This window comes from Phalacrocorax aristotelis, chromosome 3 (genome assembly GCF_949628215.1).
Source record: "Phalacrocorax aristotelis chromosome 3, bGulAri2.1, whole genome shotgun sequence".
NCBI classification, from domain to species: Eukaryota; Metazoa; Chordata; class Aves; order Suliformes; family Phalacrocoracidae; genus Phalacrocorax; species Phalacrocorax aristotelis.
Genome location: NC_134278.1, coordinates 50,897,607 through 50,921,797, shown reverse-complemented (window position 1 = coordinate 50,921,797; position 24,191 = coordinate 50,897,607). Strand labels below are relative to the sequence as shown.

Here is a 24,191-nt window from a genome sequence, read left to right as displayed (position 1 = left end):
GGCAGAAATCTGATCATCTGATAAGGGACTCATCAAGAAACCAACTGACAGAGGCTCTGATGATTTACAGAGGAAAAAGAACTTGGCAACTGGATCATCTCTATTCCTCTTATATAAGGGAGATCACAGTAGCCCCTATGAGGAACACTTCTTTCTTGAATGTACACAGACTACGAGGACTTCCAAAAGGAAGGTGAACCAGGACTGCAGTAGTTTGTTCAGTATTTTTCTCTCGTGAAAGAATGCATAATTAAGTGAAAGCAGCATTTATTCAGAAATTCTGCATGTTTAGATGTTTACTTGCTTGTTCTTGCCATGAGCCTCTTGTTAATTGTAAATTGGCAAACTCTCACCTTCAGCAGTATTCCAGGGAAAACGATATTACTAAGAACTGCATCCCAGAGGCAAAGCATTGGGGTAGTTCTCTCCAAAGCAGCAGTGCGCAACAGCAAGGTCTGATTCACAAATGTGAGCATAACATCCCAATAGAGGAACAGTGCTTGGGCTCCTTCCTCATACAGCATAGCCGTAAACATCTGAGAATCTGGCTACCTCTTGACTTGTAGAACAGTCTGGCAATGAGCTTGAATTTTGGGGCACACCTTCCCATACAGTTAGACCATCAGCATAGTCCCTGCTACAGTTTTGGCCCAAAAAAGGTAGTACTTTTCTTGACAAATGCCTGGGCGCAGGGCACAGACAAGTAGAAGTAGGGACATTTCCAGCCAAAACTTTGTGTATGATAGGGAAGGGTAAAAATACTTTCATTGTATTAACATAACCCATGACACAGCAGCTGGCCACCAAGCCAGACACTAACTCCTTTGTTTAATTTTTACTAATTATTAGTACAGATGTAGCCCTCGTGCCCCACTGGTTATTTGGCTACCAGTTAAGAGGGACACACAGCCTAATACTAACAAGTTAATGCTTCTCTACAGAATTGTCTCTAACAAGCACCTTTGATCAGTGAGGTAGCAAAGCTTAACTAAAAAGAAAGGAGAACATGATCAACTTTTCTGAATTGTCAAACTTGAAGGCATTCCCTCTAGACACTACCTGCTCCTCTCCTCACAGTAAGGTTCTTTGAACACCTACATATTCTTAAAGCTTTGGGAGGCAAAACTAGAAAATATGGAAGCGGGAGGAGAACAGAGGAGCACAGTAACTGAGATAGTGTAATAAAGGATGAAGAATATGAGGGTTAGTTTTCAAAGAGAAAAGTAGGGATAACAGGGAATGAGCAAAAGATAAGGGCAGCGGGTATGGAAAAGGCCATAAGCCCCATAGCAACTGCTTCTGCAAGCACCACGATCTCACACAACTTTGCTCCTCCAGAGATTATGAGTGTCTTCTGTTGCGCCCACATAAACAATCTGCGGACTCTCTCTCAAAGTAGAGATGGGAACTGGGACTGTCCCATGTAAACCAGAATCTGAACAGCCTTACAAAGGCAGTGAGCTACTCACATGCAGACAGTGCATGGCATGCCTTGAGTAAACGCTGTGAGGAAGCCGTACACAGTAGACACTAGCTGGTGTCTGGAAATACATCTATTTTCCTTTGTAAACAAGGAGATAAAAATTAATTAACAACTTTGTGATCTGGAAGATAACAAGATTCTGCAGAGCACCCTTAACCTTGTATTTATAGGTATCTTTCATCGGCAAATTCTACGTGAATACTTAAGGCAACTTCTTTGGGATGGGGGGCTGGTTGAAGATATCAGAACCACCCAACTGGTTTCCAATGACAAAAATAGAAGGAATATTAGTCTTAATATCCAAGGACTTTATGGAGACTGACTAACAAAACACCATTTTCTCTCAGTCAGCTCCACACACAACTTCCCAAATAATAGTAAATCTCAAACATCAGCAACATTTAAACCAGAAAAGGTAACTTGGAAGATATCCTGGAAGAACGCACAGCACACTGCCTTCTGAAGGCGTCACCTGCACAAACTACAATAATACTAAAATTTACAGAACATGCATTTACATACATTTTATAAAAATATGAAACAGAACATGGTCTAGGTAGTCCAAAAGCTTGTCTTGAACTATCTCTTTTTAGCGTATCAGAGGATGACATAAAACTGGATAGTATAGACACTCACAGAAAAACCTCTTCAGAAGTTCCTTCCTGATAAGAAGCCTTAGTCAATGTTGCTGCCATGTGAAAGATCTCTTATCATCCATGTGTTCTTGATAAAACATTGGCCTCATTGCTAACTTCTAGTAGCATTTTCTAAATTTAGTTGGGGGTGGGATTCAGTTTATTTTTAAATACATTTCTAAGGCATTTGAGGGTTTTTGCCTCTCAACTTCCTTTTATTTCTTTGATGCCCTTTTTCTTAAGTCGGAAAACTGTAATTATGAGCATACAATTTCTACACATCTATATCTGCAGAGCATTTTCTGTATCTATATAACCACAATTCTAATCATCTATGTTCCTCCTCATAAGCAACTCTAAGCCCCCGATAATTTCATTGTTTGTCCTTAGAGCCCTTTTATTTTTTGCCTTTATTTTGATAAGCTAAACAAAACTAGTTATACTTAATCTAAAAGTAGCCATTTATGTAACAAAAATATACAAAAAGCCATAATAGGTCACACAAAGTCCACTTTGCTCAGTGTCTTCTAAGAGTGAGCAAAAAACTTCTTAGATGCCTCCAGCAAACAGGGGGTGCTGTAGGGGTGCCCTGCCTGCTGTTCTCCTCCTGTTTCTGCCTTCATGTTTTTCACCCTGATGCATTCCCCTCCTGTTCTTTTTACTTCCATTTCCCCCCTAATAGTCACTCAATTTCTCCACAATGTATTTTCCTTCATTCCACCCCCTTTGGCTCCCATAAACTTCCTTTCTTCTAGTCAATTTAAAACCCAAAAATGTGAACCAAATTTTTAGCAATTTTATTTTGGATCCCTGATATATCGATGTTTTCAGGTCTTCAAACATCTGGGAAAGCAATTTCTAACTTTTCACAAGGCTCTAAAAACAGCCTAGCACTGCGATAAGTAAAAGACACAGACTGTTTATACATAAATACAAGCAATGAACATCTGATTTTACAAACATACATTGTGTGCATTGGAAAGCCAGACATGATATATTTACACCTAAAAATCAAGACATTTCACTAAGTGGTAAGAAGAAGAGATTTACAGCAATGCTAAGCAGATCCTGGCGGCCAGTTCAGGCAAGCCAGATGTATCAAAAGGACTACTAGGCACAAACGTGTTCTTTTGACTCTATCAGAGCTCGGTCCACCCCAATTGTGGATAATCCTGAAACAGATATGCCATTTAGAAAGACTGTTCTTTGAGATGTTACTGACATGTATATTCAGAGTGTGATTACATCTACACTGTAATCTGGGTTGTTTTTTTTAATGCTAGCAGTATCCAGGATGGCATGCCTTCTATTGATAAGGATCGTTTGCTATTTAAGCAGTTGTGTATTTTCCTTTCAACTAAAGATTCCCAAATTCTATATGGGCTACAAAGGGAAAAGCTGCAAGGATGTGTTGTGAAAGTATATACAACCAGTAAGTCTAAAAAGAATGCTACAGGTAAATAACTAGTTTTTCCTCTTTTGAGTGCCTGCCATGGGAAAGAAGGAAGAGCTCTTGTCACACAACCAATGAGGGTGTCACAATGCACCCTCCCTTCAGGCATTTATATACATGGATAAGACCCGAGCCTTCTCTTCTCCACGCTAAACAGTCCCAGCTCTCTCAGCTTTTCCTCATATGAAGGACTCCATCATCTTATTAGCTGGACTTTCTCCAGTTGCTCCATATCTCCATTGCACTGGGGATTCCAGAACTGGACCCAGAGCTCCAGGTGTGGTGGAGGTTTTCAAGACACAAATGAACAGGGTGCTAGATAATCTCACCTAGGCTCCCTTTTTCACAAAAGATTGGCCAGATGATCCTTTGAGGTCCCTTCCAACCTAAGCTGTTCTATGAACTTAGTGTCCATTGGGACCCCCAGGTCTTTTTCTGCAAAGCTGCCTCCCAGCTGGACAGCCCTGCAGTATGTACTGGTCCCTGGGGTTGTTCCTCCCCAGGTGCAGGACTTTGCGCTTGCCTTTGTTAAACTTCACAAGGCTGCTGTCAACCCCTTTCTCCAGCCTGTCAAGGTCCCTCTGGGTTGCTGCACAACCCTCTGGCGTATCAGCCAATGGGTTGCTTATATACGGATTGCCAGTCACCATTTTTCTAAATTATTCAGAACTGTGGTTTCATGAAGGGCCCATCAGGTCTCTTGGCAGGAGCACTGGGGAGCACAGTGCAAAGATACCTAAGGCCCTAGACCAGGTTTCACAGAATCACAGGTTGGAAGGGACCTCAGGGATCATCCAGTCCAACATTTCTAGGAAGAGCGCAGTCTAGACAAGATGGCCCAGCACCCTGTCCAGATGACTCTTAAAGGTGTCCAATGTGGCCGAGTCAACCAATTCCCTGAGGAGATTATTTCAATGGTTGACTGTCCTCAATGTGAAAAATTTCCCTCTGGTGTCCAATCGGAATCTCCCCAAGAGCAATTTGTGTCCATTCCCCCTTGTCCTCTCCATGTGACTCTGTGTAAAAAAGGAGTCTCCATCTTCTTTGTAGCTACCCCTTAAGTACTGGTACACAGTGATGAGATCCCCTCTGAGCCTCCTTTTCTCAAGGCTGAACACACCCTGTTCTCCCAGCCTGTCCTCGTATGGCAGCTTCCCAGGCCTTTGATCATCTTGGTGGCCCTTCTCTGGAGCCCTTCCAGCCTGTCCACATCCTTTTTGTATAGAGGGGACCAGAACTGCACACAGTACTCCAGGTGTGGCCTGACAAGCACTGAGTAGAGTGGGATAATGACTTCTTTATCTCTGCTGGCAATGCCCTTTTTGATGGTTTATCAGGGCACAGCCAGACTCAGTAGCTTCATCTCAAAAAGAAGGATGGCAGCTCCAGGTAAAGTTAAAAGGAACTAATGGTGATCCTGGGAATCTGGGCAAGAAGGATGATGCAGCAGATCCTGAGTCAGCAACAAGGGACAAGGTGGTGCAGGAACCCCAAGGCAAAGGAGAAGGGGAGTCATATGTGGAGCTGGAGCAAGCAAGAGAGACTGTGACTGATTTTCTCAGACATGTTCAGCTACACAGTGTTTAGGATCCACTGCTTTAGAACATAAGCCCTCTGATACTGTGATTCTTCCTGTGATTCTGCTACCGTGTTTAGCGACCAGGAAACAGGAGTTCTAACTCTAAACCATAGTTACCGATTTTAACAAGACATTGTTCTTTAGACTTTGAAAGGAAGTGTGAAAAACAACCTAATATTTTTGCCATAGTAACTAATAGGAACAGTTCTTAGCTTTTGGCAAAATGAGAAAAAGTTAGTATTTTGCTTTCACTCTCCTAGAAATTAATTTTCTTATATGCCAATTAACAGTCGCATTTTTTTCATTGATCTATTTATTCATAATTATACTATACAGACCTTTTATGTTTCCAAAAGGACGAGAACTAGTTTTCCATATTGCCTTTCATTGATTGAATAGTAGGGAATATATTTTTGCAGTTTTTGTTTTGTTTTAAACCAGGTGATTTCCTCCTGACCCATACCTTAGTATGCCTGAAAGGCACTCTCTCTTTTTAGACTAAGAATTGACCTTTACTGAGTCACTTAAAAGAACGTGTCCCTATTTTGCTCAACTACCACTGAACCTTCCTTTCTGTGACGTCATCTCAGGGACAAACAAGATAGATACAAACACAATGTGGAAATAAGTAATAAGTGTGCCTCAAAAAAAAAATATCAGTTTAACAGCTTAATTTTTAAAGACTTTTCCTTTTAAAAACATAACAAGACATAGTAAATTACTTGTGGGCAGCTAAAAGAAACATAAAGTATTAAATCAATTACACAAACCTCTAGTCAGTCCTGTTTCTGAGCTACAAAGATTTTCAACAGCATGCAAAGAACAGAAAAACTGATAATATAGGTGTCCTGAAATTACTTCAGGAGTTGTAGAGGATTATATCGTAAGTCACACCATCAGAAAAGACAAAAACAAAGCGAGTGAAAACTATAACTGAGTCTGTAGCTGATACCACTGATATGAGAAAGGATAAACAGTAGGAAGGCAACGTAATTTGCAAAAATATCTTGACAGATAGGCCAACTACACTGAGTCATCCTAAAGATGAGCAAATAACAATTCCTCTATAAATTCAATCATGGGCATAGTCCATTACTTACGACAGCTCCAGCAATAAAAACAATATAGTATTTTATTTATACAGGCTGTTGATGAAGAACTTCATGCACATGCTAAATAGTATGGCCTAAAAGAATAAGAGAGGTTGATGAAAAACCTATATTCTTATCCTTTTTATTCTTCACAGTCTTTGCATCTTCTGCCTAATACAGAAAATATTAACAATATCTATTTGTGACAGGGTATCTTTAAGCAAGCAGACAACTGATAGCCTAATTCTAACAATAAAAAACACCTAAAATACTAGCCTAAATATATTTGAGTCTGAAAACCACAGCATCTTCATCCTCCTAACTTGAGTCCTGTATAAGCATTCTCATTCTAAACAAAAATCAGTCTAAATCCATTGTTACTGTAGTCCTACCTAGGCTGAGTTGGCATTCCTTCTGCACCCCTTGCACGGCACACTTTCCCATTCTGGAATTACCATTCAATTGGTAATAACGACTCTCAACACCTAGATCTCCCAGATTTGGAGACCAATGACCTTGTCCTGATACTAATTACTAGAGCGGAAAGACTTCCTTTGGAGCAGGCAGTAAAAATGAGCCTAAATTCCACTCTCTCTTTCACAAGTGAAGAGACCAGAGATAAGAGCTACCTGTTGCTCTTTTCTTCAGAAGTCTATAAAAAGTTCCGAAAAAATAATTCTATGATTCCCAATTTTCTCTCAGTATCCCCTAACCCTATACGAAAACAGGCACCTTCTTGGAAAGGCAAATGTCATACCTTGCAAAACACTGTAGAAAGCTCTACCTGTGAAAGCTTTCTCACCACTCCATCGTTTCTTTCTTAAATTAGTGGTCCCAATAGCTAGTGGAATTGAGGCAGAAATAGAGGAAGATTAGTAGGAGTAGATTAATTTTGTTTCTGTGTCTTTATGAGAACTCCAAAAGTTGTGAATATACGTAATGAGAAAAGACAGATCCTGAAAGAAGTCTGGAGAATCTGCATCAGTATCGGCTAAACCATACAACAAACTAATATTCACACCATGCCGTTCACTTCAAAAAATCATCCAGAACAGAACAGAATGGGTGTTCCCTTCAGGAAAGAAATCTACCTCCTCTGGAGGAACCCTTTTCTTTGAGGAGGAAAGGAATTAATATTTTGGGTGCAGATGTGAAGCTAGTTTAAGCAATCAGACAGAAGTGATTTCCAGTATTCAGTTGTCCCCTGCTTTTATCATTTTCTATTGCAGCATTCCAAAAGCCTAAAAAGCACATGAACGAGAAACTAGTCTTATGGAAGCAGTCGATGAATACCTCTCAAGGGTTCTGTCAAACAGGCATTTAATAAGGACAGCAATGGTGATAGAAAGCAGGGCACAGTATATCTTCTTTACAGCACCTTCTACTCCTTCTGTAGCTATTTATAGAAAGCACTTATTAAAAAGAGTGTAGAGTAGGCCGCTTGGGAATCAACTGTTTGCCACCAGGCTTTTCCTCATTGAAGGCACCTGTGTTTCTAAGGAGTCCTGGAATGACATCTAAGCTTTCAGAATATTGAGAAATTGGAGGAGGAAAAAAAAATTCATCTTTTCTCACCAGGGAAACTGTTGCTCTTCATCAGCAAATCTGCCATCACTGTTGACACTTCTGTTGAAATATATGAATGCAGAAAACATTTTAGAAGTTTCATTTCTAGCAATCACAATAGATGGCAAGGCACAATGGCTCAATGAAGATGTAAATAAAACTTAGCATCCTTCTGTTTGTCAGAAATTGCTCCTTGCTTTCCTGAGGCAATGTGTCCATAAATTCAATCTGCTTCAATTAATATACCTATTCTATTGTAACTAGATGGTTATTTGAAAAACAGAATTGCAAACAAAATGACAAGTGACTCTTCCCTTCAAAAGGTCCTTTTCTCTTTTTTCCCGCCAATATCTTTATACAGCAGTAGTGATTTCATTAGCACTGCTCATTCTTTTCATCAGTCCTTGGGACAACAAAAGAACTTGAGGTGGAAAGTGAGGAAGTCTCTTGCTGGAATAAAAATACTTCCCTTCTGTTCTCTTTGAAATAAACATAATAGCGTTAATGGCAAGAATCTGCCATGCCATTTTGGCATGCTCTACAGTTTCATCATTAACAGAAACACAGCTTTATTACAGAATCACAGACTCACAGAATGGTAGGGGTTGGAAGGGACCTCTGGAGATCATCTCGTCCAACCCCCCCTGCTTGAGCAGGGACACCCAGAGCAGGGGGCACAGGAACACATCCAGGCAGGCTTTTGAATATTTCCAGGGAAGGAGACTCCACAGCCTCCCTGGGCAGCCTGTTCCACTGCTCTGGCACCCTCACAGTAAAGTTTCTTCTTATGTTCAGATGGAACTTCCTGTGTTCCAGCTTGTGCCCATTGCCCCTTGTCCTGCCATTGGGCACCGATAAAAAGTCTGGCCCCATCCTCTTGACACCCACCCTTCAGATATTTATAACTATTGACAAGATCCCCCCTCAGTCTTCTCCAGACTGAACAAACCCAGGTCTCTCAGCCTTTCCTCATAAGGGAGATGCTCCAGTCCCCTTCATAGCTCCCCGCTGGACTTGCTCGAGCAGCTCCCTGTCCTTCTTAAACTGGGGGTCCCCAAAACTGGACACAGCACTCCAAATGTGGTCTCACTAGGGCACAGTGGAGGGGAAGGATAACCTCCCTCGATCTGCTGGCCACGCTCCTTTTCATGCACCCCAGGATACTGTTGGCCTTCTTGGCCACAAGGGCACACTGCTGGCTCATGGTCAACTGGCTGTCCACCAGCGCTCCCAGGTCCTTTGCAGCAGAGCAAAGTTATTTTGGTACATATATAGGAACTTGTGGAACAATTACTGGGGGTGAAATTATTGAGGCTAAAGTTATATCCACATTTCATAAAAGTTAACTTCCAGGGTGAAATACCATTGGCATGCTGAAAATCGGTTTAGTGATCGTTCCCTAAGCAGCACCACTTGCACTCTTAGTTGTTAGGAACCCTGGGGAAGCTTGGTGTACTAGTTCTAAGAAATAATTGGAGGAGGGAGTAAGCAAAGGCTCCACGGCCAAAATCATCCATAAAGCACTGCAGGTCCAGGAACTAAATGGAACCATGCTCTGACCAGCACCATAAAATCATGCCCTGTGGATGAACTTCACTCGTTATAACATCTTTATAATGCTAAAACACACACCTCCATCCCAAAATTACCCACCTGCAAGGTATGACCACCCCTCAGTGAGCATGTGCTCTGAATTTCTCTTAGTCTATACCTTTAAATCAAAGCAAGAAATATCTACACCAACCAGTAACAAAGGTATGTACCACTAGAGTGACTCAAGATCCACCTAAACATAAAGTAGTATAAAATGACCTCAAGAGAGGGATGTTAGGGAAGATATCATCGCAGACTACTGGGATCAGTCAACAGGCTGAACCTCTCTCCTCCCCCATAGGGATGCCTATTGGGTAAGAGTCAAACACTTGGTTATACCGAGTGATTCCCCAGGAAATTTAGAGAACAAGCTTGTTATTTTGTATTTTGTGTTGTAGTGCTTCATACTTGCATGTGCTTTGCAGACAGTGCATTTATCACTGGCAATCCAATAAGAACCTGTATTTCTGTTGCTTCAGGAAACTGCACTGATAGTGGAACTGGCTGTGAGAAGTTATTGGGCATGACTAGGCTAATAGTGATCATACTGTTAGTGCATCCCTCAACCGGACTGACAGTGCTAAATTTCTACTTATTAATGCAACAGAACTGTGGTGAAAGGGGAGTAGAGTCTCATGCACCTCCTCCCGTACAAAGTGTACTATTTCTATAAGCCTCTTCCTTAATTCCTGCAAGGGTTTTAAGTCACTGGGACACAGAATTGAGGCTGACAACTGCTTCATGTGGAGAACGACAGGACTCCAGGTAACAAAATTTTTCACAGTCCTTTAGCTCCTCATCCTATTATTCCAGAATACAATGCACTTTAAACATATCTTTTAACTTCATACAAGATGCCTCAAATATTTATGACATAGAAGCAGATGCAATCTGATCATAGCAATCATTTAGTACCTGTAAACATGTTCTATTGAGAAAGAATTCCAAGACTGTTACTGCAATGGCCTCTCTATGGTACTGGAACCTTTTATATACAACTCCTATCACGACCAAACTCAACAAACTATATTGAAGGATAGGTTTGTGATACCTTTCAACCACCTTGTCAGATGAAGAACGACATGTCTGAACTCAGAAAAGGATATAGATCAGGGTCTGCCTGAACTGGTATAGTATCATATGCAAATAGTGAATGAATAAGTCTTAGCGATGAGTTCGAATGTATGAGAGCAGTTGAGATTACCTACAGCCATTCTATCATATAACGGCATGAACTGCTTGGGCTGATATAGCTGAAGGATCTTTGTCCTTTACTAAAGGGAAAGCATTTAGTATTACTTTTGTGCATAATGCAGGTATGTCTGGTACTCTAAGCCCTATGAGCACCTAAATGTTGTTAGTGATCCTTGGTGCAAGAGTATAAAGCAGCACAGGCGGCGCCTCTCAGGCAGCATTGGCAAAAATCACCTCTCTCTCAAGTACACAGAACGCATGCACAACTGACAGGAGAAGGTAAAGATGCACCATTCAAAAATACTGATCTTGCATTCAACACAGAAAGAGGGAGGAATATTATGTTACTCTTCTATTTTGGAGAAAATTAATCAGAACAAGATTGGAAAACATTTTTCTCTATTATCTGAAGGCCAGTAATTTGAGATCTAATTTAAGTGATGGGTGAAATTCAACTACTTCTAGCATTATTCTCCCTAGTTCAAACATGGATATGACAAGCTACCTGCATTAACATTCCATCTTCCATGGTTAGAATCATTAGTATCTTAGCTATCACGTTAAGAGTCAGAAAAGTAACAGGTCATAAAGAAATAAAGGCAGCAGAGCTTATGCAAAATGAATCTTGACAACCTATTCTTCAAATATGCATAGTGATGTTTGAAGAATATCAAATTGACACTATATACTTTTCCCCTTTCAACTTTTTATACTTTCTGAGACTCCTCTTACACTGAGAAACTGAACTGAGAATATCCTATAAGACTCCATGATGCAATGAGCAATCTTTTTGGTAATAGGCTTCTTTTGCCTGTTTTTAAGAATATTTCTATGGAGAAGCCAGTCATTCTCAAAAATTATCAAGGTAACCAAGGTAAACCATGACATTCTGTAGTCCAGGCTATCAGAAAACTCAATGATTATGGTACACAACACCATATAAACGGGTGATTGTGAAAAGCACCAGTAACAAAAACCCAAAGATAAAAACTTGCGGAGCTCTCAAGCTCATAAAGGATAAGCACATAATTTTGAACAGATAGCAAGGATGTATCATGAGTTAACTGTTCAATCATGCCTGCAAGTTTTAAAATTATGTCTCAGAAGGAAGATCATTCTTTCCAATTAGTGAAAGTATCAACTGACCTTTCCTTATTAGAGACACTTGGACAGCATTTACTAACTGCCCATTACAACTGCAACACTAAAGTACTTCACAACACAACTTTACTAAATAAAAGTCAAATTACAGTAACTTATGTAGTATGTTAATCCATACAGTCTATCTAAAAAGTCTTTTGGGTCACTGATTTTAACAGGAGAAATGGTTTTGCACTGGAGCATTCTCCTTGATGCTTTACTTTCATTCACCCATAATTTTTCATCCCTGGGCTTATTTTCTCGGTTTCCCTCTGTCCATACCCATGAAACTTTCTTTGCTCCCCCAAGTCTCCAGTCTTTCAGAATCTTTTTTATTTTTTAATCCTGCCTTCAGTTTTATATTAAAGAAGGGTGCTACAATAGCTCTGTTATATATCATTTGCTGTAACAGCCTCAGTGGACAACATTCTCTAAACTATTCCGTACTATCAGCAAGGTAGTAAATTAAAGGCATAAAATAAAGAATATTCTCCTTAATATCAACAATGCTTAAGAAGATCCACGGAAATAATTTCCTCCTAAGCATAAAAGCATGCTAGGAAAATGACGTCTAATGGCAAACAGTTATATCAAATAGTGAGCAAGTGTTCATGGGATATATTTTGAAAATAGTGTTATTCATTCTTTGTTGTAGAGATTGTCATATCTGTCAATGTCACTAGCACAAAAAAGTTGCTCGTCCAACCACTAATGCAGCAACTGGTACACCTACTGAGCATAGTGCCATGGACTATTCCTCCCTGTGCAAGAATTCAGATCTGAATCAAAAGAAAAAACAAATTACTTAATTGTGAGTTACAGAATGCATGTAATAACCTAGGTTCAGTAAAAACAGACTGCATGTACATAAGTCTCATTAATCTCTTAGAGCTGTGGTCATCGAGAAAAAAATGAACTAAAACCAATTCAAAGTCACAAAAAAAAAAGCCTCTACTGGCAGTGAGTTTAAGACTGGGTTTTGTTTATTTTCCCAATACCAGAACTGAAAACATGGCTCTACTCATCTGTGGACCTAAGGGAAAAATGTATAGCACCTTAAAACAAGAGGCTTGAAGTGTAAAAACGAGCACATTGAATTTAAACTTGAGTATTCAATATGCAATTATTAGAAGACTTAGTTTTGAAATGTTAGTGATTAAACATAGTTTTGGTTTAATGCATAGAGCCACCTTCAGATTCCATCAATTTTAAACATTCCAATACTTGCACAACTGGATATCTAGGAAGAGGGTTGTGTGGAAGGTGCACATTACCGTACTCGAGCAGTACTGACCTTTCTCCTCTCAGCCGAAATAAAAAATTTCCTGCTGTCCCTTTTAGGAAGTCTCCCCTCTCCAAGCTGCTGATATGCTCATTACAAATTAATTGCCTACTTTCATCATTAAATGGTGTGTATGACCTTTGCTCTGCTAAGCAGTTATCATTACTTCTGCAAAGATTACTCATCATAGCTGTTTCTTCAGAATCTAGCTTCTCTTCATCTGAAATAGCCAAAGAGAATATATTTTTGTAGAAGTGTTCTGACACAATAAATACACACAATGTAGCTCAAAGTAAATTACTCTTTGTCATGTTACATTATCAAAATTTGCTTGTATCAATTTAAAAGGTGAGAAAGCTTAAGACTATTTAGAGCAAAGTAGTCAAAGTCTTCTTCTGAACGCCATTTCTTAAAGTCTTTTGGGTTTGTGTTTTAAAATATAATAGATGAAAGATTAAAATGTTATTTCCCTTTTACAGATAGGTGGATTGTACATTGTGAAAGAAATTATTATATTTCAGGATGTGAATATTATAAAGGAACTCAAGCAAAAGGTAGCTGTTAATCTTGTACCTTGGTATGTACACGTGATAAGAACCTGCACGCACACACACAAAAAAAACCCCAAACCTTACGTTTCCATGATCCCCAGAGGGGAGAAGCGGCAAATTCAGCCTATAACTCCAACTTCTCCAATTAGTAACAACAACTTATTAAGGGTAATGGATTAAACTACATACAGGGGTACATGATAGAAATATACATTTATAGAATATGTACATAATAATGAAGCAAAGTTTCACACTTTCTGTAGGAGACTTATTGTAAAATAAGGTAAAAAGTGAGGTATTGAGTTTATCATGTGAAGTAACAATCCCAGGCAATGTAAGAGTTGTCATTATTACAAACGAGTCTTCATTAAAGACAAAGTTCCAGGACGTTTTATTATAAGCCAATGTGCAGGAAACCAAGATGTCAAGTCATTTCCCATCTGCAAGAAAATTACTTTTAAATCCCATGTTTAGAAACCTTTATTAAGTCTCCACTAATGAAACCCTTAACAACAAATATGATGTAGTTGGAGGCCTGTCAAGATACATAATTCCTTTTTACTTCTCCTTTTATGCATAATAATCCATCAGGGAATCTCCTTAGATGATGCCATCTCATTACCTCCTTAAACATTTCAGCATTTAACGTTATTTTTTTCCACTGAAGAAAACTTTCAGTAAAAATTCCCTTACTTAGAAACCTATAGAAAAAAAAAGGCACCTAAGTAACTTTCAACTCACTTTCAGAAGTGAAATTACATTTTTAAAACTGCCTTAGAGCCACTTAAATATTTTTAAAATTTACTCCGAAAGGACATGCAGGTCCCTTAATATAACATAATAATTCATGTAATTAACGATATTAAAACCCATCAGGCAGTTATTTTTCTAGGAAAGAATATATATCAAAACATTCTTACTCTGATGAGGAGGAGCCATTTTAGCAGAAAGGAAACTCCCATGAGAAGTTCTTCTAAATAAGCACGCCCGAGCACTACTGACTTTTCTAACCTCTGCAGCATCAGCAGGAGGCTTTGGAAAGGAAATGGAAGAATCTTCATCTTTTGCAAAAGTGACTAGTATCGGTTTCTGTGACAAAGATAAAGAAGATGCTATAATAAAAGCAGAGATAATTTCATTTTCATATAAGCAAAAATTTTAAAAAAAGGAAAACCAAATTATTTATACAAAGGGCTAAGTTCAGAGCAGACTACATAAAAATTACATAGGTTTGCTCATTAAGAAATTTGCATTTTCATATCCAGAATCTAACAATACCATTCCACTGAACAAGCCAGATATCTATACCATTATCACCCCAGAAAGCCATTTAAATGTAAATGTTCAGGGGTGCAGAAAACAAACAAAAACTAGCCTGAGTAGAGCAACTGAAACTCAAAATTATTTATTTCCCTCATAAATACTCATTTAACATAATCTACAATATGCTTATTTGTTAAAAAAAAATTAAAATGTTAGCGCAAGTCTTTGGCACAACAATTCTAGAGTCACATCTATCCTTTATTATTTGTTTTTGAGCACTAAAGCAGTATTTCCAAAACACTTCAGAAGTGTTCATATCATATGCACCACTTCCTATCGCACTGAGATAAATCACGCTGATCCAGAAACACGCAAGTTCTAGTTTTATTTATGTCAGTATCTTGCATCTTAAAGGATGTGACCAACCCCCTGAACCTCTAGTACGTAACACTTGTTGTGCCCTACATAAATGCATCGCCCTCCAAGATCAACATCCTCTCGAATTTCCTTAAAATAAAGAATCCATGAGAAAGCCTCCAGTCCAATCCTTCAGATTCGCTGAAGAATTCCCAGCATTCTCTGCAGATAGCCAAGAGGTGCGACCCACTCCTGACAACCACCGTGACTAATTCAAGTTTTACACTTACAGTGTACTAACTTATCTCCATTGGTAAAGCAGAAAAGGCAGGTTTTGTATTGGTCTTAGCAGTTGTCTTATCTAGTTTTTCTCCACTCTCACACACAAGATAAATGAAAATTTAACACCAGTATTCAAATCCAATTGTAGATAAATTTAATCTAAGTATGGTCAGAATTTTTAAATTTGATTCATATAAATACATTACCTATCAAAATTACTGAAGTGTAATATTTCTTGGACTTTTTTCCCCCCTCATTTCCTAAAGAATGCTACATTTAGATTACTGTCTTGAAGAAACAACATATACAGCAAGCACACTTAACTGTTTTAGCATGCTCTGTTCTCTGTACTAAACAAATGATCATGACTTAATCTTATATTTAAATATTAAATATAAAAAACATGAAAGAGCAGATACACTTATAAATTGAAAACAACTCAAAATTTTCACAGAGGTAAAAAAGGAGTTCTTACAAGTACCACTATCTGTTTTTTTTAAACAAAATACAGTCATTACATTTTATAGATGGATAAGTCAAAAGAATGCACAATAACCTAGTTACTTTCAAATTATTATTTCAAATCACAGAACCACAGAATGGTTGAGGTTGGAAGGAACCTCTGGAGGTCTTCTTGCCCAACCCCCCTGCTCAAGCAGGGCCACCTAAAGATGGTTGCCCAGGACTGTGTCCAGGCAGCTTTTGAAGATCTCCAAGGATGGAGACTCCACAACCTCTCTGGGCAGCCCGTGCCAGGGCTTCATCACCCTCAGAGTGGAAAAAGTGTTTCCTGACGTTCAGAGGGAACCTCCTCTGTTTCAGTTTGTGCCCACTTCCTCTGGTCCTGTCACTGAAAAGAGCCTGGAACTGTTCTCTTTGCACCCTCCCCTCGGGTATTTATATACATTGATAAGATGCCCCCTGAGCCTTCTCTCCTCCAGGCCAAACGGTCCCAGCTCTCTCAGCCTGTCCTCATAGGAGAGATACTCCCATCCCTTCATCATCTTTATGGCCCTTCATTAGACTCCCTCTAGTTGCCCCATGTCTCTCTCATACTGGACAGCCCAGAATGGGACCTAGCATACCAGGTATGGCCTTACCAGTGCTGAGTAGTGGGGAAGGACCACTTCCCTCAACCTGCTAGAAACACTCCTCCTAATGCAGCCCAGGATACCATTAGCCACCTCCTTAGCGGCGAGGGCACATTGCTGGCTCATGTTGATGCTCATGACCTTTTTCTATTTTAGTAATCTTACACAGGAAAGCTGACTCAAGTACCTGTCTTCTGATTCTTGTTAATGTCACTTAGAATTATAATGCAATATAGCAATATTTAAACAGTTTATTTTCAGCTTTATTGGGGGAGGGGGGAATGACAAAATCAACTTTACAAATCTCAGACTAACATTGCAACAGGCTTCCATTTCTCCCCAAACTATTTAAACCATATCTTTTCCTAACACTACTGATACACATATTTTTATATCAGTATTGTATAGAGTTATTTCCAGAGTACTCACATGATCCAGTGGGTTCAGACGAACACCTGACACTGGTCTTGATTCAGCCAAATCAAAACTGGATGCATGAAGACTAGCATAAAGAAATTAAACATTATATGGATAAAGCAGACCCAGTGTTATGTGGTTGGGATCTTTTTTTGTGTTTTGGTTGTTTGGTTTTTTTTAATTGAATACTTCTCTTTGCCAATGAATATGGGGAAAAGGAGGAAGAAAGGAAGAGTGACAGAGCACTTTTACACCATCACTCTTCTTCCATGAACAGTATTTAACTTTGATATCTGAGAATTCAGCAGCACCAAGGGAGAAGAATTACAAGATTACAATTACAAGAACTGCACACCTGCTGTGATACAGTTTATTTCATACATGTCTGTAACAATTCTCTCATATAAGCCTAAATTCATGCACAAACCCAACCATGGTTAATGCCCAAGTTATCTGACACAAGCTGCAGAACAGAGCAGGGCAGAAAACACAGGTTTGTGCCGACATGAGCATGCTCCTTCCCATACACAGGAGAAACACAGACCGAATAAGCATGGATGCCAGCCAGAGCGATGTCATTACTGACCGCCAACAAACAGCCAAGTCACTCTCAGGCTCCTGCCTTCTGTAAGGGCACAACACTATGCAGTAAGGAATATCAGACACACTGAGTGCCTGAAGCCTTGCTGCCATGAAAACAGCATGGACACTGACTTACTTGTATGGGCATTCAAACATGTTTCAGCATCCCTTTTGGCATGCCTGACACCTAACATTACAAATGCCACTCATATCTCCTCCCTACAGTCATTACAGAATTGGCATATTAAGGAGACCTAAAAAATTACTGGGAAATGGATGTAAAAAGCCCAGTACATCTTTTTTTTCCCCTTTTGTCACAAGAGACAGATCTATTGAGCTCTGTGAATTATGCTATGTACCAAAACTCCACAAAAATAATTTTGAAGTAATTTAAATTTTGTTTAAAAATTAGCATTTCAAACTTCAAGACCTACAACTTCATATTTAAAAAGATCTGAGAAAGCTCTGAAAAAGAGATCTAGCATACAATTTGGGTGGAAGCAAGCAAGCTTTCATAGTTTCTAGGGAAAAGTTGAAGACTATGTCAATTAAAAGCATACCCCATCTTAAGAAAAAGGTGAGTTACAGACCATTTTCCCATGCTATTCTCCACATACAAAACTAGTGTAATGACCACCTCTGGTAGCTCTAATCCACAGGAACTTCCTGGACATGTAGATTAACACCAACAGTAAGGATCATTAGAAGAAGGCAAAGGATGTGATTAGGAATACAGATTAACACAGGGGAAAAAATCACCGGAAATGTAATTACAGAATGAAATCTCTTGCTGCTGTAGGATATTTGAAAAAAAACTTAAAGCCGCAGTACCTAAAAACCGAAGGGGGTCTATTCTGAGGAGCTCGTGAAGATCCACATCCAAAAAGTTTCCTTTGATCCTCTGCAGGTGTAAACGGTCTCCGAGTTCTTAGCGTTCGTAGAACATTTCTGGCTTCATTTATAATCTCAGAACTGGTCTTCTGCTTTGGCACTGAAAGCCTGTAGAATGGTTCTGCCTTTTCTGTATTTTTATTCTTTGAAGCTTGCATTCCTCTGCAAAGTAGTGCACAAGAACACTGTACGGTATAATGGAAAGCACAGAATATAATGCTAGTGTTAGATTACAAACTATTAATTCATCAATGTGTATGCTACCACAATGTAGTTAAAAAGGATATTATAACAAAATGCTAGACAGTGGTCCAGTAGTGGAAAATAAGGCTCATTGATACTGCATTTCCCTCACAGCTTCTCAGCTCTGTAGGAAAATACTGAAGAGGAGCAGAATGCGTCAGACATGGAAGACCTTCATTTTTTTTTAGAGGGAGCTAAAATATACCACACTCAGTATTGCAGTGCTTTCTGGGCCAAATATGGGTCTCTCCAATACTACAGAAAATGTTTCTTAACAGCTCATTACTTATAAAATATGATAACCAAAACAGGAATTCAATTATATGCTGTAAAGAGACATTTTCTTTCCAATGAACTTAGGAAATACCCAATATAAGTTATCAACCTTACCAAGGGCAGCTTCCTAATAAGCCAAAGAGGTATTATCAGTAACTGAAGCACAGGATCAGTAATTAATAAGCAGAGACAAGGAAGAACAGGCAATCGGTTTTTTTCCTCCAAAAGAAATGCTTCCTCAACCCACTCGCAAGCACATGCAAAGGTAACACTGACATAAGACAAATTATCAGCTCAGACTTTCAATCAGTGTTCTGTCCTGCTGCATCTTCCAGAAAATGCAGCGGGCAGTGAAAGACTTGCTTCATCATCTCTCAGGCCTCCCAGAATCAAACACTATCCTGGTGCAGTTCTCTGTAGATACCAACCTTGTAATTTTACAGCAATCTCATAATGAGCCTTAAACCATCCAAAATTCCTAGAACCCAAGGGAATGGCAGGAAGATGTGCCAGGGAAGGTTTAGGCTGGATTATTAGGAAAAGGTTCTTCACCCAGAGGGTGGTGGAATACTGGGACAGGCTCCCCAGGGAGGCAGTCACAGCGCCAAGCCTGATGTTAATTCAAGAAGCACTTGGACAACACCCTCAGAGATATGGTGTGAATTTGGGGTTGTCCTGTGCAGGGACAGGAGTTGGACTTGATGATCCTTGTGGATCCCTTTCAACTCAGGACGTTCTATGATTCCTCTTTTGCTTTTCAACCTAAAAAGAAAAATATGCTTCTGTACTGCCTTTGACTCAGACCATCTGGTAACTTCTATTCTCTCACATAGTTTATGACAATGAACTGACAGTAGATCAGAGACTGCCATCTTGGTTATTTCTAAACTGTGGAGCAAAAATCCTATTTCTCTAGATTCTTAGTTAACTTCTTCCTATTCTGCATTTTTATATTTCCAGCTGCCTCTTCTGTTCTTTCAGAGCCTGTACATTCTGGCACAGTGTCTTTAATTAATATACAACGCAATCATAGAATCATTAAGGTTGGAAAAGGCCTCTAGGATCATCAAGTCCAACCGCCAACCCAACGCTACTATGCCTCCTAAACCATGCTCTGAAGTACCACATCTACCTGTTTTTTGAACACCACCACTTTCAGCTGACCTGCACAGGATAAAATTGGATGCGAAGGAGCAGTGCACCAACCTCTTCCACTAAAAGATGCATAATTACAAAACAGAGGAACAGTTTTATTTAACTCACACTTCTTTTCTGGTCTATGTATTTCCATCCACCTTGCTAAACTAAAAAAAAAAAAAATCTTCTCAAGTAATCTAATATCTTATACTTAATCTCTGAAGACACCATTTTCTTTAGCTCTTAAAATTTCTGTGATCTGACACTGAAATGTATATTTTATGGGATTTATGTATATGTTCTCCATAGTTAAACTAAGAAGCAACCTGAGAGATATGATGTGTTTCTGTGGAACATCACTACCTCTGATACAATCAGCTTAAGGTTTCTTCTACCATCAACTGCAAATTTTCTATACTAGCAGTTCATCTGTTTGCCACAGTTGAGACCAAACTTCCACCATAACAACTTTTTGTTGAAGCTTTCACCTCTTACGTATTTCTTTTTAACTGGCAAAGGAACTTTTCTACTGTAAACTTAATTTGTTAAGTCCTACCACTTGGGCACTGTCACTCACCTTTCCAACCCATTAAAAACAGAGTTTTAATAGTTAACATTGCAAAGGGAGCTTGTGACTTCATTTGAACACTTGACTGAGATGACTGCTGCATCGCTACTTTAGTGGAGAAGGGGAGAGCACCGCCCTTCCCTGCTGCTGGAGCTCCCAAGTGTGGTGGGCGGCCACCTCCGCTTACAGGTGCTGGGAGAGCAGAGGGAGCCGGGAGCCATCATGGCGGGGCAGCAGCGAGCACAACTGCCGACTTACCTCTGACCTGATGGGAGCATTAACACTGCATAATTTGGCATAAAGTAATATTACACACATTCAGAATTGTGGTAGTGATACCATACCTACATATTATTAATTGATATCCCATAATTATTAGCCAGAAAATGCAACAGAACACAGAGAAATAAGTAAACAGGGTAATAAAATACCAGATGTGTATATAGATATGATAGGATAAGAAAACTTACTCTTTCTTGCAAGCATTTAAAAACCACGAGTAATTCTAAATGAGTTTGGCTGCTGTGCCATCACAGTACAACCACCGTCTCTTTCTCAAAAAATCAATAAAGACTATTTGTACTCTCTATTTTAAAATGCCTAGGGCTGAAACATTTATGCATCAAACAATTGTTCTGCAGCGGCAGCACTCAGGAAGGAAGTTCCATCTGCTCTCCAGTGTCCCACACCCCAGAAGCTTTGAGGAAACCCCTTCAGCTATGTTACACCAGTTCTCTTCCTAGGAAACTACTACCTAGGGAATAAGGGAAAACCCCTTTCCGTCACCAGAACCTTTCTTGACTTTGATGAGAATAAGGTACCTGAATCATTCAACTGCAGCACCAGAGACTAATTTAAAATATGGCGCAACAAATAAATGCAACAAGCAGAAAGTGGAAGTACAGGCTGAAGGAGCAGCCTAAGAGTGGAGGGGGAATGACTGGGTTTCATGATTTATACAAGACTAGTTCTGTCTGGTTTTGTATTTATTTTTAAAAATTTCTATTTTTTCACACACTTGACATCCTTTTTAAAATAAAGTATCTTGGATGCAAATAAGAAATAGTTGTAATAGTTAGTGCTGCTTTCTGAAAATCCAACAGCATTCCCCTTTTGCTCCCCAGTCCCAGCAGGGGACAGATAAAGGGAATGTTGCAGTGTCAATGGGGACAGCATAATGGGTACACACAGATCTTGTCCCCCACTGCTGGCACCACTTCCCAGGTAGCCTTTAATGTGCACAGATGAAGATCTCCTGTCTGACTCCCTGCTGAAAGGCAGAAGAGTATGACACCAGTGTCTGAAAAGCCATACTTGGGCTTTTGTCTTTTTTCCCCCAATTGTTTACTCGAGCAGTCTGGTCTTCTCTGCATAGGAAGAACTGAAAGCAGTAGATAGCAGTACAGGGTCAGAGAACTGTAGCTTGACAGACCACTGGCCAGAGAATCCCCAATTAGTCCTAGCTATCTCCAGAAGCGAGACAGCTGCACCCTCACAGCACTTATCCTGGGTCAATCAGCACATGAGAGAAGCATGGCTGACTACATCAGATATGGCACCATGTTGACTCTGCCATCCTATCGCCCACCTCAAAACCAGTGTCATTTGCTAGCATACAGAGCAAGTATACTTGCAGTCACCAAGTACAGTGAGGAGAAACCCTGTACTCAAGCCATGAACACTCTGCACACCAGCATCTGAATACAGGTTCTGTCTGCCCAAGCAAATGTATGGAATAGTTAGCACCCAAATACAGGTTTAGTAAGAGTAAGTTATTCATGGGTATTATTAGATATAATTTTAAACATCAGCAACTTATCAATCACAACTGATGCTCTTTCAGCTTGGTGAAATTTTGAAGCAAAGAAATCACTATCAAAATGAAATGAAAACAAAGTTAGGAGAAACGAAGCCTGCAGCCCGCAACAGGGCGACACTGCAGTGCGGCCGTCAGACAACATGCCCAAGAGGAGCTCCCGAGATAAGCCGCACCTGGGGAGTAAAAGCGGACCCGGGCTTTGCGGAGTAACCAACGCAAATCCGGCAAAGCAAGACCCTCCCCTGGGCTCGGGGGGCAGCAAGCCGCCGGGAAACGGACCGGAGGTTCTCCCTTTCCAACCTCTTTTGCAAAGCCCCCCGCCCGACCCACCGCACGCCCCAGCCCTTCGCCCCAGACCGGGTCCCGCAGCGAGGCGGCGCCCCCGGGGACCGGCGTTACAGCCAGGCGGGGCGCGGCTCCCGCCGGCACCGGGCGCTGGCCAAGGCACTCCGCCTGCCTAACGGCCCCGTCGACCCCCCCTCCCCAGCAGAGGCGGGTCGGGACACGCCACCGCCTCCGCGGGGCGCCGGTCCCGCTCCCCTTCTTCCCCTCCGCCCGGGGCGGCCCCCGCGCCCGGCGGAACCAGCGCCCACTGTTCCCATGGCAACAGTACACACCATGGCCGCCGGGCCGGCGGCGAGGTGCGGCCGAGGCGGCGGCGCGGCGGGGTCGGGCGGGGCCCTCACTCACTCACCTCCGCCGGGCAGACCCGGCCCCGCCACGGCGCCGGTACCGTTACGCCCCGCGCCCTCCCCACAGCCGCACCTGCTAAACGTGAGGGGGAGCCCGCCGACGCCAAGGCGCCTGCGCGGGCACCTGCAGGCGCATGCGCAGCCCGGCCGCGGGCGGGGCGGGCGGCGGTGAGCGGCGGTGGAGTGGCCATAGCCGGGGCCGGGAGCGCGCCGCGGGGGTCCTGCTGCAGTTCCGGCCGCTGCCTGGCTGGGCCGACGTCCCCGCAGGCCTGGGGCAGGGGCAGTGAGGGGTCCTGCCGCAGCGTTGGCCCGTGGCACGGTGGTCTTCTGGTGGCGGGCACTTCCTGCAGCCTGCCCTGGCCCACGTTTAGGGCACAGCAACGGGCGGCAAAAGCCCAGATGAGAGGTGACAAAAGTTACTCGTTTGGGAAATGCTAGGTATGACTTCTTACGATACCTTCTCTGTGAGCTCAGATTTACAGATTGGAAACTGAGACATTGAAAGTTTTCCACAACAAAAAACGGCGGGACTCGGGCGCGGTGTAGTGGCAGCTGCGAAACCCCTTCCCCTGGTCAGGTGCTGAGGGTCGAGGGTGGGATCGCTCAGGTCAGCTCAGCCACTTCCTGCTAGGCCAGAAGGGCTGTCGCATCTCCTGCTTGCCTTCTGTTCTCTGGGAGGCCAAAAGATAGCGTTTTTCACATTCTCCGTAGGAGCACTTTGTGCAGATCCATCACGCGGGCTGGAGAGCTTTTTTGGGGTAGCACAAGGGGGTCACCTGCGGCATCCCCTCAAGCTGCCTCCTGGTGAGGCCCTACCAAAGGGGAATCCATCTCCAGATTTTGAGACCCCACCGCTGAACAGCTCCTTCGTGTGCCTCCTGCTACTGGAACTGGCAATGTGATCAAGGCCCCTATCAGGAAATCTCCAGACGTAACAACAGACAGGCCTGTTGTGGCAAGTGGGTTGTTCATGACTGACAAGGACAGTCTTTGTTCGCTATCTCTG

At 41.3% G+C, this 24,191-nt stretch overlaps 1 protein-coding gene across 3 annotated transcripts in view; it reads right to left on the bottom strand.

The window, feature by feature from the left end:
* Positions 1-23,294, bottom strand: part of ARMC2 (armadillo repeat containing 2) — a 67,577-nt gene extending 44,283 nt beyond the window's left edge. Inside the window, exons 1-6 of one of the 3 annotated variants that reach the window (XM_075087409.1) lie at positions 23,259-23,294; positions 18,391-18,612; positions 16,990-17,062; positions 14,488-14,656; positions 13,029-13,236; positions 7,817-7,867 (exon numbers count right to left, since the gene is read on the bottom strand). In XM_075087409.1, coding sequence (XP_074943510.1) covers positions 7,817-7,867; positions 13,029-13,236; positions 14,488-14,656; positions 16,990-17,062; positions 18,391-18,608 — 719 coding nt within the window. In that variant the 5' untranslated portion in view covers positions 18,609-18,612; positions 23,259-23,294. Of the gene's footprint in view, positions 1-7,816; positions 7,868-13,028; positions 13,237-14,487; positions 14,657-16,989; positions 17,063-18,390; positions 18,613-23,187 lie in introns of all 3 variants that reach the window. The other 2 variants (XM_075087407.1, XM_075087410.1) reach the window with 2 other exon arrangements.
* Positions 23,295-24,191: the final 897 nt, after the last annotated feature.